The following is a 15,050-nucleotide window of genomic DNA, read 5'->3' as shown; positions in this document are numbered from 1 at the left end:
TGAGCTGTTAGAGGACTTTGTTGTACAAGAATGTAAACCATTTTTGTTTTTTTTCTATCATTAGAGGTTTTCATGTACCTGTAAACAGTATTTGTTCTCTGCAACTAAACCATCTTTTGAGCACTGAAAGACATTTTCTCTTCTTTGAGAGAAGAGTCAGAGTGGTAGGTCTGAGGATTTGACATTCAAATGGTAGGAGAATGGAGGAGGAATGTGAAATTCATTGGTCTGATATACACTTGCAGTGTATATCTTTCTGTGTGCACTGTTAGGTAGGTCTCAGGTCCCTAAGTCAAAACAGTAGGGAGAAATTCTGGGTATCATGGAAGTTTGTTTTCCATGGATATTTAAGTGGAAATGGGATAGCTTGAAATGTGATACTTTAGAAAGGAGAATATTTCACATAGTTGTGGCCATGCTGCCCATGGCGCTTGCTAGGGCTGCTGTGTGGAATGGAAGCTCTTGCATTAGGAGAATGTGCTAGCAGGCAGTCAAAACATGAAACCAGAGTATGCCCTTTGGGTCTTTCAATGCAAGTTTTTGGGATGCTTTTTACACAGTCTTCCCTCAAAGAATAAATGAACTTTTTCTGAGTGAGCAACCTGTTTAAATAACAGTCCCTTCCCTAAAAACATTAGGGTTCTTTTTGTGGGTTTTTTTTTTCCTTTGCTACAGGAGCAGTCTGTTCTAACCTTAAACACGTCTGTCCCTGCTCGAGCTCCATCTGTGTCCAGCTGGAGAGCAAGCCCTGAAGCAAATACTCCTGAAGAGCCAGAAGGAGATGAAGAAAGCAAGGTGGCATCATGCCTATTGGGTGAGGAAGAAGGAAGGAGGAGGCATCAGGAGGAACGGAGGATCCAGGAAGAAGCAGCCCTGCGTTTTGAGCAAGAAAGGGAACTTGAAGAGCTGGAGCTTGAGAGACAACGTAAAGAGAGAGAACAGCAATATGCTGAGGAGCAAAGGCAGCGGACAGAGATGGAAGAGCAGAGGCGGAGGGCAGAGGTGGAGGAGCAGAGGCGGAGGGCAGAGATGGAGGAGCAGAGACGTCAGGCTGAAAGGCAAAAGGAGGTGTCAGTGGAGGTGCCTCAGTACCAAAGGTGTGCGCTTCTGATGGGACGTGCTCTATTCCTTCTGCATTAAAAATTCAAATAGATTTCTAATGGGAGTGTATATGTCCTGAATATATAGGGGTATTCATGTAAGATGTGTAATGTAATCAGCCAGTGCAAAATAGCACACGATAGCCTTTCTTTCTAAAGGTGGAAGGATCAGGCAGAAGACACAGTCTTTCCCCATGAATCAAGTGCTCTATTAACCCACTTCTGCTTATTTTTTAAATAGGAAGCATAAATAAAGTAATTACAGCCAAATGAAAGATGACCTGAAGCACTTACTGTTTAGATTTTCTAAAAACCCTGCATAAGCCTTTTAAATTGGGAGCCAGCAGTTAAACATACAGGGCTTTCAGAAGAAACATCAAGCTAACTCTTTTCCAAAAAATGCATGTCTGGTTTTTCCAGACTTCTCTCTCATTTTACTTTGGCAGTGCAACAATAAAGATTAAATGCACTGCTGGGTTAAATTGTCAATGAGGGATATCATGGTATATGAGTGAACTGATGCTGCCTTAGATATTGTAGCTTCATAGAAATACCAACTGTGGATTTATTTGTTCTAGAACATGGAAAAGGTTCTTTCATTACCTTCTTCAGTAGCTTGGTTTTAAAAAAAGTCCCAGAACACTAGAATTTAAAAACAAAAAAACAAAACACAAACAAGTAAAAAAACCCCAAAACAACAACCCTCCAACTATTAGTTTACATGTTCATGTTCTTGCCTAGAAATTTTCAGACTACTATTGCAGGCATCATGGGAGATTAACTTGTCTGAAACAGATTAAGCCAGTAAATTTGCCTGATTTCTTGTGCATTTAGCTTACTGCCTTGTGTCTTACTAGCTTTGCTGTTTATCGTGAGGATTTTTCACTGTTCTCATATAAGTAATAAGAGATGACTGAAGATAACTTATGGTATCAAGTTAAGTATTTGGAGAAGAAAATATGATTATAAAATTGAATATATTTACAGGGAAGATTGAGACCTAGATTTACTTTAGCTCATTGTAAATGACTGCTGCTTGGGATCCCTGCTGAGCAAACCAGAGGCACAGTTTTTACAATAGCTAAAGAAGTTCTTCTTGGCAGCTGTGCCAGCATATCTCTACATTTTGGCTTGCCCCAGTTGCAAGATAATAGGACTTTGTGCAGTAACTCATTAAGCTGCTGTAATATCTGCATATCTAAATCCTTGATATATGCCTTAGTCCCAGTAGATTTCGCTGCTTCTCAGCTTGTTGCCAAAGGATGCGTTTTGCTAACCAAGGATGGCTTTGCTTTGTAGTAAAGGAGCAAGGTCAGTGAAGCTGGGATTTAAAATATCTGATGTTAAATGTCTGCTTTATGATTACATCCAAAGACACTACTTGAGATTCGAAATGTTACATAAATATCTGTGAAGCCATGATGCTGCAAAGAGCACTAAGGTTGGAAACAGGCAGATGGAAGAGCTTTGTCTGTGGAAGTTAGTGTTTCTCTAGGTAGGGGTTACAAACTGCACTTATATACAAATGCACATGTAACTCTTAGAGAAGTGCTGAGTTTGGACAAAGCTCATCTCCTGGCTTTGAAACAGGTGAGACAATCATTGTATACTGATACTAGTCATTTTTGCAGGGTCTGTAAAAGTCTTTCAGGGGTTTTTTTGCCTGTATTTTCATGTTACTAACACATCAAAATTTTCTCTACGTATGCTTACTGTTTGCTCAATTTCTAGTAAATGTTTTTTGTTTAATACACATTTTCTTCTATTTTGGTTCTAGACATTACGAGCGCTATGAAGTATCTAAAACAATAGAGGATCGAGCTGGCCATCCTGCCATTGACAGGTAATAAGAAATTGAATCAATAGGCAGCTTGAAGTATCTTCAGCAATAAACATTAACCTTTTTGGCATGCTCATGTTTGGATTCCTTGTCACTTACAAAAATGTAATTTCAGGCAATTTTTCTGACAACCTTTTTTTTTGTTCCTGCTTTCTTTTGTTGTGTTTCTGACAAAATTAAGCCTCCCTAGAGCTTTAAATGCTTAGGGTTTTGTTTTCCTTTTTTCCTTTAAAGATCTGTTTCAAGTATTTTTAATAAGAGATATTTATATCTATGCATGTCTTTATATGAATGTAATGTATGCTTTTTCTTTCTACAGACATTATGAGCGTTATGAAGTTTCTAAAACCATTGAGGAGCAACCAGGACAGTCTTTTGCCGACAGGTAGGTGTGATATTGTATCTCAGTGTAGACTGTAATATCACTGTTTCTGTGTCCGAAAGCTTTGAAACTCCCAGTAAACTTTAACTATGGCAGCTAAGTGCGTTCCTTATATTGCTGCTGTGTTTTGCAGTTTTTGTGGCATGCTTTCCTACTGAGAAAACAAGCAGCCAAACTTCTGGCAAATTATATGTTGTGCTGTAAACAACAGTCAGTAGGATTTTACTGGGAGAAGCAGAACTGTAAGGAAGTAAATATGTGGGTGGTACTAGACTTATATGGCTGGAAAACTATTTCAGATAATATGGTGGTTGTGTCGTAATGTGCTATACAAACTAAGGTGCAGTCCTCCCAATCAGGATTACGCAAGTTAAGAGAGAGTAAACAGGGAGGGAAGCGAGAGGCAGCAGCTGCATATTTATCAGGAAGATAGCAGATGTGCCTCTTGTTAAGTTACACTTTCTTAGCTTATTTTCTGTTTTGTTTTGCTTGGGATTTTTTTTTATTTGGGATTTTTATCATGGGGGGGGGGGGGGGGTGTTCTGTTTTTATTTCAATAGACCGTATTAGCCACTGCAGATGTGGGCACTTTGAATAGACAGCTTTTTCTTCTCCCTTTTAATCACTGGGCTATGGCTAAAAAATGCTGAAGTTGTCTAAATCCGTAACATTTATATCAAGCCTTTGTCTTAGATGGCATCCCACAGTAGTTCTGAAAGGTCACCTCTGCTGTGTATTTCATCAGTTCCTGTAGCTTGACTGAGCATTTTTATTTTATTTTTTTTTAAGATTAAGAGGAACACCGAAACTTAAAGGGTACAACCAATAGATCTGTTACTAGAGATTTAGATCTAAATTTAGTGCAGGAACTTCAGAAGGCTCCTGCACTAAATATTACATTTTGGGTATATGCGTGAGGTGGGCATTAGGGTGGTGTACTGACCCGCTCTTCGGAGCTCATGTTTGCTACAAGCATCAGTGAAATCGTTGCTTTTTCTCAAACAGATAATAAAATAGGTCTGCAATATAGGGCAGAGTCAACTCGGGGAATCAAGAAATGTGACACAGCTTATACATCCTTTACCTGTAAACAAAGAACAATACCCCCTCCAAACACAGTTGTGCAGCCATTGCTGTACGTGTAAGCACATGAATGTAGTAACTTTGGGTTGTGACCTAGCAAAGCATGTCCAATCCTTTTTGAGGTATTTTAAAACTAACTGTGTTACTTGGGGCTGATCATACAGCACAGAGGTGTTGCTGAAGCTCCTGCTCTGTACTGGCAGCAAACCAACTCTTTGACATTTGTCTTCCTGTATATTGAATGGCATTTGCTGGCTAAAACCCGTTAAAAAATTATGCTGCTGGGTGTAGTCAGTGAATAACAGATTTCCTGAGAACAATCTGCATGCAAGTGTTTGAGAAGGTGTTTTGCTTAGGGTCTAGTAATGGTGCTTTTAATTTTTTTATGACATTCAATCAATTATAAAACTGCTTTGAAAGATACTGTATCTTTGACTGCCTGAATGTAGTCTTCACAAAGTTTCCACAAGGAAGGACCTTTTATTTTTTTTTTTACCACAATTATTGGTCCCTTTTACCTGAAACACTGGGAACTTTCAGTACATACTTTTGGTGGTTGCCCACAGGCATGTAAGTATTTATGTGTTTTTCCCCCTTAATATCCTATTGGTCTTAGTTTGGGTATTTTTGCCTCTTGTTCTAAGTACAGCATAAGTTGCTGATGGGAGGGATAGTGAAAAAGGTGCTATGTATCTGTGCTTTGCAATAAGATCATTGTCCATGGTAAGGTCTCCTAGTTGAGAGAGAAGCATGAATGTTTTCTATATCCTTAGGAATAAGTCCAAGTCAACTTCAGAACTGAATGAATTCAACACAGTCAGAAATGGTAAGTACTGCTCAATTTCCATTATTTTTTAAAATGCATTTTTTGTCAAAAGCTGTATTGCACATAATAATGGTAAGAAAATTAATTGTCAAAGTGCTTTATGACAGCTGCCTTGTAATTCAAATTCATACCATGGCACAATTTGATTGAACTTTCAACAGCAAGAGGAAATTCATACAGTCAACATATAAGGACAAATATGATTAACTGCTCTCTTGAAGACCATAGCAGTGATTACAAACAGATCTTGGATGCCTAAATTTTAGGTGACTGATATTTATATGAGGTTAAACCAGTCGTGTAGGTATATTGTTGCAGATGTATGTGCTTTTAATATGGTGACTCTGTCAATAAAAAAAGCTGTGCATACCAAGATGCTTATGTATATGATACAACTGTTTGCTCTTTTAACTTTGGTTAGTGTAGGAGTAACACAGCTTGCAGTCAGCTCTCAATACTGTCACAGTGGTTTGTTTCTTGGACTCCAGTTCCAACTCTTAAGTTGACTTCAGTTACCTTAACATGTGCTTAGAGGAATGTGCGCAAAGCAAACAAACCCAATTTATAAATATATTGCAGTAGAAAATGCCCGAAAGCTAGTCCTGTGTCTAAAATACAGTCTAATAAAGTAGCCACAAGTAAACATAGAAAAGAAATGGTGTATTAGATGATATGTTGCAGATGGACAGTGTTGCTTTCTCACACATTAAAGCTTGGTCATTAAAACTAATGAGCAAGTAAACTTCCACAATATTTTATAATGGTAATCTGTAGCAATAAACCCAGGAACAAATAGAGCAGTTTTTAAAGGGATTGAAATTTCAATTCGATGATGCATTGCTGAGTAATTTTCTTAATTAGTCTTACTGTAAATAATAGTTTCTGCATCTTGGAAATAAAGAAAAAATTGTTGTCTTCTAACACGTCAACGCATATTGGAGAAGGATGGCTTGTTTGTTTCCCCTTCCAAAATTTCAAAGGTCATCTCTACCATAAATCTTGTTTCAATTGACTGGTTAACACAACATTCAAATAATCGAGAAACTCTCTGTAAGGTTTCCTTCTCTCCATCCCTTTACATATATATTTATATAAGGCAAGATAAAGCAATGTGTGTAGGGCCTTGAATAAGGAAGGAATTCTTGAAAACTTATAGGAAAAAAAAGAATATGAATTCTTAAAGAGAAAAAAAAGCATCCCACAATTCAACTATATATTTTATAAATGCTTTAGTTCATATTGGAGGAGAAGTCCAAATTGTGGCAGTGAAAGAGATCATGCATTTTTAAAAATAAGTGTGTGTATATATATGTACATACAAATGTATATGCATATACACTTGAAGTGAAGGAAAATACCTACTTGTATTTAAGTTAAACATTATGTAAAAGGCCCATTAATGCATCATGAATAAAAGAATTGTAGCAATAATGATGTGTTGCCATGTTTCATACTGGTCACGCAGCTGTAAAAAGGAACTGGAGAAACTTGTGAGTGTGGTGATTGACTGCTTTTGGAGTTCTAGTCAGAGTACTGAATGTGTGATAACTGCTTTTGTGCCTTAAGGTGTCTGGCTGCAATTTGTGCCTGTTGTCCACACAGGTACCCAGAGCAAGTATTCGGAGAGGTCCTGGAACATGGGTGAGTCACAGAAGAAGTCTCAGAAGGAGCACAGCCTCTCTGCAGCAGAGCTGGAGAGACAGCAAATCCTCCAGGAAATGAGAAAGAAAACATCTCTACACACAGACAACAGCTGGATTAGGCAGCGCAGTTCCAGTATACATAAGGAGCCCATTAGTCTGTACAGCAGTAGTATGAGGAGGTAGGAATTGCATTAAAAAATAACTTAGTCTCTTATAAAATATTTTTGTTTGGTTATTCTAAACTTCAGCTTATATTACAGAGCACAGAAACAAATCAGGTCTGTGAAATGCTGTAAAATAAACTGCACAGCGACACAGGTAGAAGAAAGCAGCTGTATTGCAGCTGGGATTGGTTTTTGCGATACGGTTTAGTGGTAGACTTGGCAGTCCTGGGGTAATGGTTGGACTTAATGATTTTAAAGGTCTTTTCCACCGAGTTGATTCTGTGATTCTATAAGCAAGGAATGTGGATGTGACCTCTAAATAACTCAGCTGCTTATTTCTTGGTTGCTATACCAGCAATGGAAATCAATAGTGTTCCTTGTCATTGACAGATGTGCTTAAGAATTTCAGCATGACAATTTCTTGTGGAAATTACTATTATGGCTAAGGAGTATATTCCTTTTTTTGTTGTTGTTTCGGGTTTTTTTTACATACAAATATGTCAGTCTGGAGTTTGTTTCTTGCTTTAAGTAATCTATGAATGTTGGATTTGTCACTTAGAAAACAGCAGTTATCAGTCAGGAGAGTGTTTGGCAATGGGGCCAACACCTCGTACCTAGACGATGCTATCCAGCCTGGGTGGATTGTTATTTTCAATCTGGTATCCCTTGGAGAAAACAAAAACAAACCTGGTATCTGAGGTCCGTTGCTGTACAACGGATTTTGATACAGTTCACCCTGATAAGGCTGCAGTGAAGCATGTTTAGCTTTTATTAAGTGGTTAAGTGCCACCTCTCTTTCGCCTCTCCTGCTTTTTTCCCATGAGACTAGGACTGTACACAAAGGGTAACTTGCTTCTCAAGCATTCTAAGTTGGTATGTGAACAATATTCCTTGGTGATCAGACAAACATATTCATGCTAGAAAATCTTAAAAATGCTAGGATAATGATTTTTTTTTTTTTTAATAAATCAGAATATAGCTCTTCTGCTCCAGCCGTACTGCCATTTACATCTCTATGTGTACCTCTGTTATAGAGGGGAATCTTTGGATAATCTTGATTCTTCAAGAACAAGCTCATGGAGGCACCACTCATGGCTGAACCAGTCTGTCTCCTCTTCATCTCTATCCTCTAAACAAGATTTCGGTCGCCCGGTCTCCACTTCAAACCGAGCCTACATGTGCACTCCTTCTTCCAGCAAAGCACCTCCAGTGGCCACCTCTCAGAGAGCCCCCTCTGTGTCCCAGGCAGCCCCCCAGGCTCAGTCTCCCCTCTCTGCTTCCCAGCCAGGTTCCCAGACACGCAGCAGGTGAGTGGGTGCCCTTCTGCTGGGGAGGTATAAATGTTGGGCTGCAATAGTGAGCAGACTTGGTGTATATGATGACCTACAGCAGTGATCTTGCCCATAATATTGATTAACAAGTCTGAAGATTACCTGAGTTTTCTGGCTGGGCAGGATGATGAAATCTGGGCTGGTATTACCTCCCTGCTCCAGTCATTCAGAAAATTTCCCAGGTTTGTCATCACTGTTTGGCACTGGTTAAAAAAGATAAAGGAATTGGAATAATAAATCTCCAGCCTCCAAGCTGTATGTTGGTTACCAAAATGATTGCCTACTCCAGATGGCATTTCTGACATTTTATTTTCTTAGGTTTGTTCTAACAAAAGATTCCTGAAACCCACGCTTTCTATGGCCCTCGTCTTGGTCTCTCCTCCCCCCTTTCTGGCATGTGGTCAATATCATCTCAAGGAGCACTCAGGAATGCTTATAACCCGTGACCCCAGAGAATTAGAGAGTAGGATGTTGTTTTTAATCTAGGAGTAGAAAGCAAGAATTGCAACATATTTTGAAACAAAAATGGAATTCAGTTCCATTCCCACCATTGTGGTAGGGTAAATAACTGCTGGTTTATATACTTGAAACATCTTAAAAATACCTTAGGGTAAGACTATGGAGACTCATCCCCACACAATTACATGTATTACATATAACAGCAGTCAGAACACTGATTTACTAGCTCTTACATTCTCAGGCAGTTTGTGATAAATTGACTTTTTTTTTTTTTTTGTCTTTTAAAAGCTAGGCTCCTACATGCTTTATAATTGTAAGAAAATTACCTTCTTAACCATGTTTACTTATCTTGTTCTTACTTCCATTTGATAATATCTCAGTAGGTCTTTGGAATCTGACCTCTGTATGGCTTATGTTCAAAGAGTTAACATAATAGTATGTGTATGGGACTAGCCTTCTGTTATCTAACAAGGTGCAGATGGTGGGACTTGGCAGGGGTGCTTGCAAAAACTTAGCCTTCAGGATAATTCCTCACAAATAAGAAATAAGGCAGGAGCACAAAACTTGTGTTCTTGCTTTCCAAACTGAAGGATATGCTTCTTATGTTTATTTGTAGAAGGTATTGTAAGAAGGTATTGTATACAGTGACTATCCCAAGAATGTGACAGAATTTCTTTGTTCATTCCTCTGTAACTTTGATCTAAATTATGACACTTCAGCTTTCCTTAGCTTTCAGGCCTACTGTAAATAATATTAATTTTCATTTTGTTTTTCTTTTAGTCTGCTTTTTTTACCAGTGTGTGTTTATTTTTAATATCAGAATGTTTTTGATAACTTTTCTTTGTCTTTTAAAACTTTTCAAGCTGTTTTTAAGGATTTTCATTCTATATTTAGGTCAGTCAGTGGGAAGAAAATCTGTTCATACTGTAATAACGTTCTGGGCAAAGGAGCAGCCATGATCATTGAGTCTCTTGGTCTTTGTTATCATTTACATTGCTTTAAGGTGAGAGCTGGGAGTCACATCGTGAAGGAACAGGATCTAATCAGGAGCACGCATGGCTACTCAGTGTTATGCTCACAGGGGCTCTACTAATCACTTGCTTTGCCTTCTATTCTTGACAGTGTCGTGCATGCGTATTTCCATGAGGCAGTCCTATCCACAGGCATTTAGCTCTCAACTCTAGAAGTATTTCTTAAATGCCAGAGCTAACAAGGAGGACTTTGACAAGTAAAAGGGGCATGTTGACAGTGGGATCGGTCTTTCTTTTTTGAATAGGCAGCAAAAAATCGGAAGTGGCTGAAGCAGTTCTCCTGGAGAAACCAGGTCCTTATTAATAAATGAAAATAAATAAATAAATTCTTAGTGTACACCACCCCTGGCAATTGAATCATTTAAGGAGACTCATTGTTTCTAAGGTAATCCTAGCAAACAGCGCTCCCATGGTCAAGGGCATGTTGACAGCATTAACCTGTCAGGAAGAAACCCGGCACCGAAGCAGTATTTAGTGCTACTCAACACTCGTCAGAATCTGCAGCACTGAGACAGTTACATTATTTTCAGTCAGCTTGGGGTATACACACAGCTGAAAGAATAAATGCCTGACTGCAGAAGATGTTAAAACACTTCTAGTTCCCCTGCCTTAGCACCAGCTGAGGAATTAGACTCTGATTTGGAGGTGCTGTGGGACCCTTCTTTCCATGGCTTTAAGGAGACTTCTATGTCTGGTACAGAGCACTTCAGGGCCCAGCTCAGATGCATCATCTGGAGTATTACAAGGCATTGATTCAAAGCTCTTCTTGGTCCTGCCTGCCTGAGAAGGAGGGACAGAAGTGATTCATGGGTACCAATTGTCATTCCCTTTCTGCAGAACATGTATTCTGTACAAGGGAGTCCACCTGTACCTCCTAGCTTATGTGAGAAAATAACAAGTTTGTTTTTCAAATTTCTGAAGATTAATGAGCTGTTGAACAGACTGCCATCCAAAAGACTTATTCATTTAAGCCAGTAAACTAAACTGTCCTTCTGTAGTCAGCTGAGTATGTTGCTTCATAAATTCAGTAAGGAGTGCGTTATGTTTTGGGTTACATTCCTTCCAGAGGTGGTTTGTGTTCACAGCAAATATATGTTCAGCCACCATAGTTAAATAGTTGAATGTTACCACAAAATCTATCCAAGACCCTTATTCATGTGTTTACTCAAGGAAAACGAAATCAGCCCCTTCCTTCTAAATAAGAACTTGTTTCCAAGATGCAAAACCAGGAAATTGGGTATGCCTGAGTATTTGCTGCTTTGAGTGCCAAAGGGCTGAGGGCACTAGCAATGGAGAATGCCACATGGAAATCTGCAAATAGCACACCCAGGTGTTCTGTGCCAAAATTGCTGTTGCCATCTAGAGAAAAAATCTTTTTTCATGTCATGCCAGTTTTAGTTTTCAGAGAAACTAAAGTTCAAATTAGATTTAATGCACTAATCTCTAAAAAATTGTCGTTTGTTTGCTTGGTTGGTGTATCTCTGCTATTCGTTGTCCAGTCGTCACCTTAAAATACATTCTCAGGGTTGGCTGCATTTTAACCTACTAATTGTTATACATTTGCTTCTAGTGATTGTGGGTTTATGATTCAAGCTGCTTTGAGCTTAACCCAAGCTGCTTTTGAACAGCATTTTTGTTTCTTGATATTTTGTAAGGAATAGCTAATTACTCATCTGTCATGTAGTGTGTTGCCTGTGGATGTGACCTCGGGGGATCCCGCTCTGGAGCTGAAGTTAGGATCAGAAACGACAAACTCTTCTGCAATGACTGCTATATCAGATTTAAAAGTAAGGCAATCAAACTGCAGTGTGCATGGTCATAGCTCTTCTCTGTGCTGTTACAACCCCAAGCATTCGCGCAGCCGAGCCGCTCAATAGCTTTCATGTTTAGCTTTAAGTTGGTATGTTAGTTGAATACGGTTCAGCAAGGTTTGACTGCCAGTTTGTGTCTTTTGTAGGGTAGTCATTCCTAACTTGTAACTTGCTGGTAGTTGATTTTACCACCTTGTTATTGAGCAGCTCCAAGCAGACAGCCTAGTCGTCCTGCTTTCCTCCTAGATCTGATAAAGTGGTGTCAGGGAGTTGTCAGTTGTGGAGCTGGCTTGTCTTGATAAATCTTCTTGAAAAATTGTGTATATTTTAAAAAAGTAATAATATGTATTTAACTCAGTCCTGTTGCATACCTGGAAAGCTATTAGTTTATCCTGTGCAGGTGGCACAAATGCTGGTTTCTTTTCACGATGCTATTATTATTGGAATTATAGGTCTGTGATTGGTTATTTATTTAGGTTCAAGTTCAGGAGGAATTGGTTTACTTACAGATCTTAATTAAAAGGTGCAGTATAAATTTTTTCCTTTGTTATGGTTTGCAGAATTCTGATTTACTGGAGCATGATGTGAAGGCTTTGAATAATGGTGTTGAGGGTTTATTTCTGCTGTCATAGATGATGGTAGACAACCTCCTGATTTTGCCAAGTCTCAGGAGTTTTATATGACTGTTTATGTAGCAAATACAGAATTCTCTAGAATTATGAAATTCAGCAAAGGAAAAGCATTTCTGAATTACTTCCTGAGAAATATGTCTGTGTTTCTTCATGAGCCTGGTACATTTTTCTCATGGTGGACCAGAAGGCAGTGAAGGGAACAGGATCCTCCTGCTACAGCACTTGAGCAGGACTTGGGCACCTGATGGCTGAGAAGCTAAGCTTGAAAAAACAGAGAAGCTCTGCATCTGATGCTGTTGCTGTTTTCAGGCTCTTTGGTTTCCAGGAAGAGGAAAAGCTGCCTGCATCACAGAAGTGATTCTGTGGTTCACAAGCTAAATTCAGAAAACTCCACACCTCTCCTTGACACTAACTTTGCATTAACATAGGTTAATGTTAGGTGCAGGAATGCCACTGTGATCAAGGGAAGGAGGAAGAGAATCACTCCCATCTGGAGACGATCCAGAGCACTGGGTCATACCTCACTGAGATAGTGTTCAGAGAATTTATCTCCTTGGTGATGACAAGACTACAACAAAGTGACCGTGTTCGTATTTGAAGCACCCAAACATGTGGAAGACTCAGTCTGGAGCCTGCTCAAGTTATTTTATCCTTTTCCTTTGAGGGCAAAAGTACTGGAAGAGTTGGAAAAGTACTGAGGGGAAAACAAAAAAGAAAAAAGTATCTTTTTTTATTATTCTCTGCCAAAGCAACATTCAGGAATTTGGTGATGGCAGTAACCAAAAATTTTATCATTAATAAATTGTTATTATTAATGTCTCTTTGACATTACAGCCCATAAAATCACAGCAGTATGTTTCAGAAGCAGAGCTGATCTGTGAGGAAACAGTTCTATTCCCTTCACTTCAGACTGCATCTACTCAGGCCAGTGAGCACCTGAAAACACAGTTGTATGCGATATAAGCAAATTGGGAATTGTGAGAACCTGTAGGTACAGAATAAAGTATTTAAATTAGTGATTAGCTATTAGAATAATACAAAAACCAGCTATGTTATTACTGCAATGAAAATATATTGTCAGCATAGCACTGGTCTGTGATGCAGATTGCTTTGTTTGCAATTGGCATTTGACAATCAGCCTAGCTTAATTATCTGTTAGGTTGGAATGTGATCATATTAGCTAAAACGTTTGAAAAACTTTAGGATTGATATTTTTCATGGTGTAATTTTATGGTGTAATATTTTTGCACATTTTTATGTTAATTTTGTGGTTTAAATTTGGAACATTGTAGCGAAACACCAGTTTATTGGCAGATGCCCACAAATACATGCAGAGAGGACAAAAAAGTTCTTTTAAAAATATTGTTACAGTTATATAGCAAATTTTAATTCTTGCAGGGTGAATTTAGAAAAAATGTCACCCTGTATCTATGCTAATACTAAAAATAGTTCTTAAAAACTTGGTAAGGTGCATGTTCTGTGGAATATTACTTGGCCTGAAATACTTGCAGTGCTATAATTGGATTAAATTCAAATTGGTATTGTTCATTAAATTTGGATTGCTAGATTCAGAATGTATACCTTACTTTGTGTTACTGTTTTAAGTAGGTACTGGAAGTACCATTATCTGACTGTTTCTAACCTGGACATTTTAATTCTTGTCATAAGATCCTTCAGCAGTGAGACTTTAATTACGATTTCTGCTGTCTCTTTCAAACAGCTGGACAACCAACCTCCATGTGAAGCAAATGAAGATCTAAAACCACTGTTGCAGATAAAAGAAGAGGTGATTGCTGCTGATGTAGATCTATAAATATATACATTGTGTGTATGTGTGTGTTTTCTAAGAGTAGCACTTGCTTGTCTAGTCTCCATAGCAATGCATTGTATTCTCTATATAACTATTTTTATTTATAAGGAAGTAATAGCAGTAAGGAAATATCTGGGAAAATGCTTTCACTTTTTCAGCTTCAAATACTGAGAGCACAAGAGAAAATAAATATATTTTCAGTAATAACTGCAAAATATTTTTGAGGCTTAGAATCAACTAGTTGACTTTCCAATGGTATATGAAGAGTATTTTGTTTCTGTGCTCTTGAAATGAGCATTAGAGAAATAGCTTAATATAAATATATATTTGCAATTGCTGTCTTTATTTTTGACATATACTGAAAGTGAATTCTCTAGGTTAATATGAAGCTGCATTTAAATGCACACAAATGTGTTTGCTTTCCATATGCTGGTTTCTAAAATTACGTGCTTTTTTGGAACTTAAACACAAAGAATAATCTGTTTGCTCAGTGGTGTTGGCATAATATTCTGTGGAATCCGTTTAAAGGGAAGAGTTCTCTTTTCCCAATTGAAAAATGTAACTATCACTTTTTCCTCCACAAATCGAGTGGAGAATGGTTGTTGAATTACAGTATATTTGTAAATAAAATTTCTGATGTTGCATTTATGAGATTCTTTGTTCTTTCTATCTAGCTAAATGTGTGTAAGGTGATTTGCTGAAATACAAAATTGTTTGAATTTCATCTTCGGAAAATATTTTTTATGAGAGGATTAGAATGGCCACCTAAATATGTGCAAGAACGCGTGCTTTCCTCTCTTTCCCTTACCGTTGACATCAAACTCTGTGTGTAGTTCTCCTGTCAAGCTCCTCATACTTTTTCCCTTTAGCTTTTAATACAAGTGTTGAGAAAATTCTTTGTCCTGTATGCTCATCCCTGAAGCACAACTCTTGGAAGA

General features: G+C 38.2%; 1 protein-coding gene across 15 annotated transcripts in view; it reads left to right on the top strand.

The window, feature by feature from the left end:
- Positions 1-14,759, top strand: part of LMO7 (LIM domain 7) — a 130,028-nt gene extending 115,269 nt beyond the window's left edge. For all 15 annotated transcript variants that reach the window (XM_061367734.1, XM_061367740.1, XM_061367737.1 and 12 more), the window contains 9 exons: positions 676-1,097; positions 2,878-2,943; positions 3,260-3,325; positions 5,179-5,231; positions 6,834-7,053; positions 8,073-8,345; positions 9,723-9,831; positions 11,544-11,646; positions 14,023-14,759. In XM_061367734.1, the coding sequence (XP_061223718.1) occupies positions 676-1,097; positions 2,878-2,943; positions 3,260-3,325; positions 5,179-5,231; positions 6,834-7,053; positions 8,073-8,345; positions 9,723-9,831; positions 11,544-11,646; positions 14,023-14,045 (1,335 nt within the window). In that variant the 3' untranslated portion in view covers positions 14,046-14,759. The remainder of the gene's footprint in view (positions 1-675; positions 1,098-2,877; positions 2,944-3,259; positions 3,326-5,178; positions 5,232-6,833; positions 7,054-8,072; positions 8,346-9,722; positions 9,832-11,543; positions 11,647-14,022) is intronic.
- The last annotated feature ends 291 nt before the right edge of the window (positions 14,760-15,050 follow it).

The sequence above is a fragment of the Neopsephotus bourkii genome, unplaced genomic scaffold (genome assembly GCF_033783945.1).
Source record: "Neopsephotus bourkii isolate Nb327-2 ecotype Australia unplaced genomic scaffold, CSIRO-AGI_Nbou_v1 NB_1394, whole genome shotgun sequence".
In the NCBI taxonomy this organism is placed as follows: domain Eukaryota; kingdom Metazoa; phylum Chordata; class Aves; order Psittaciformes; family Psittacidae; genus Neopsephotus; species Neopsephotus bourkii.
The sequence above is the reverse complement of the archived record's forward strand: the minus strand, read 5'-3'. Positions and strand labels throughout refer to the sequence as shown.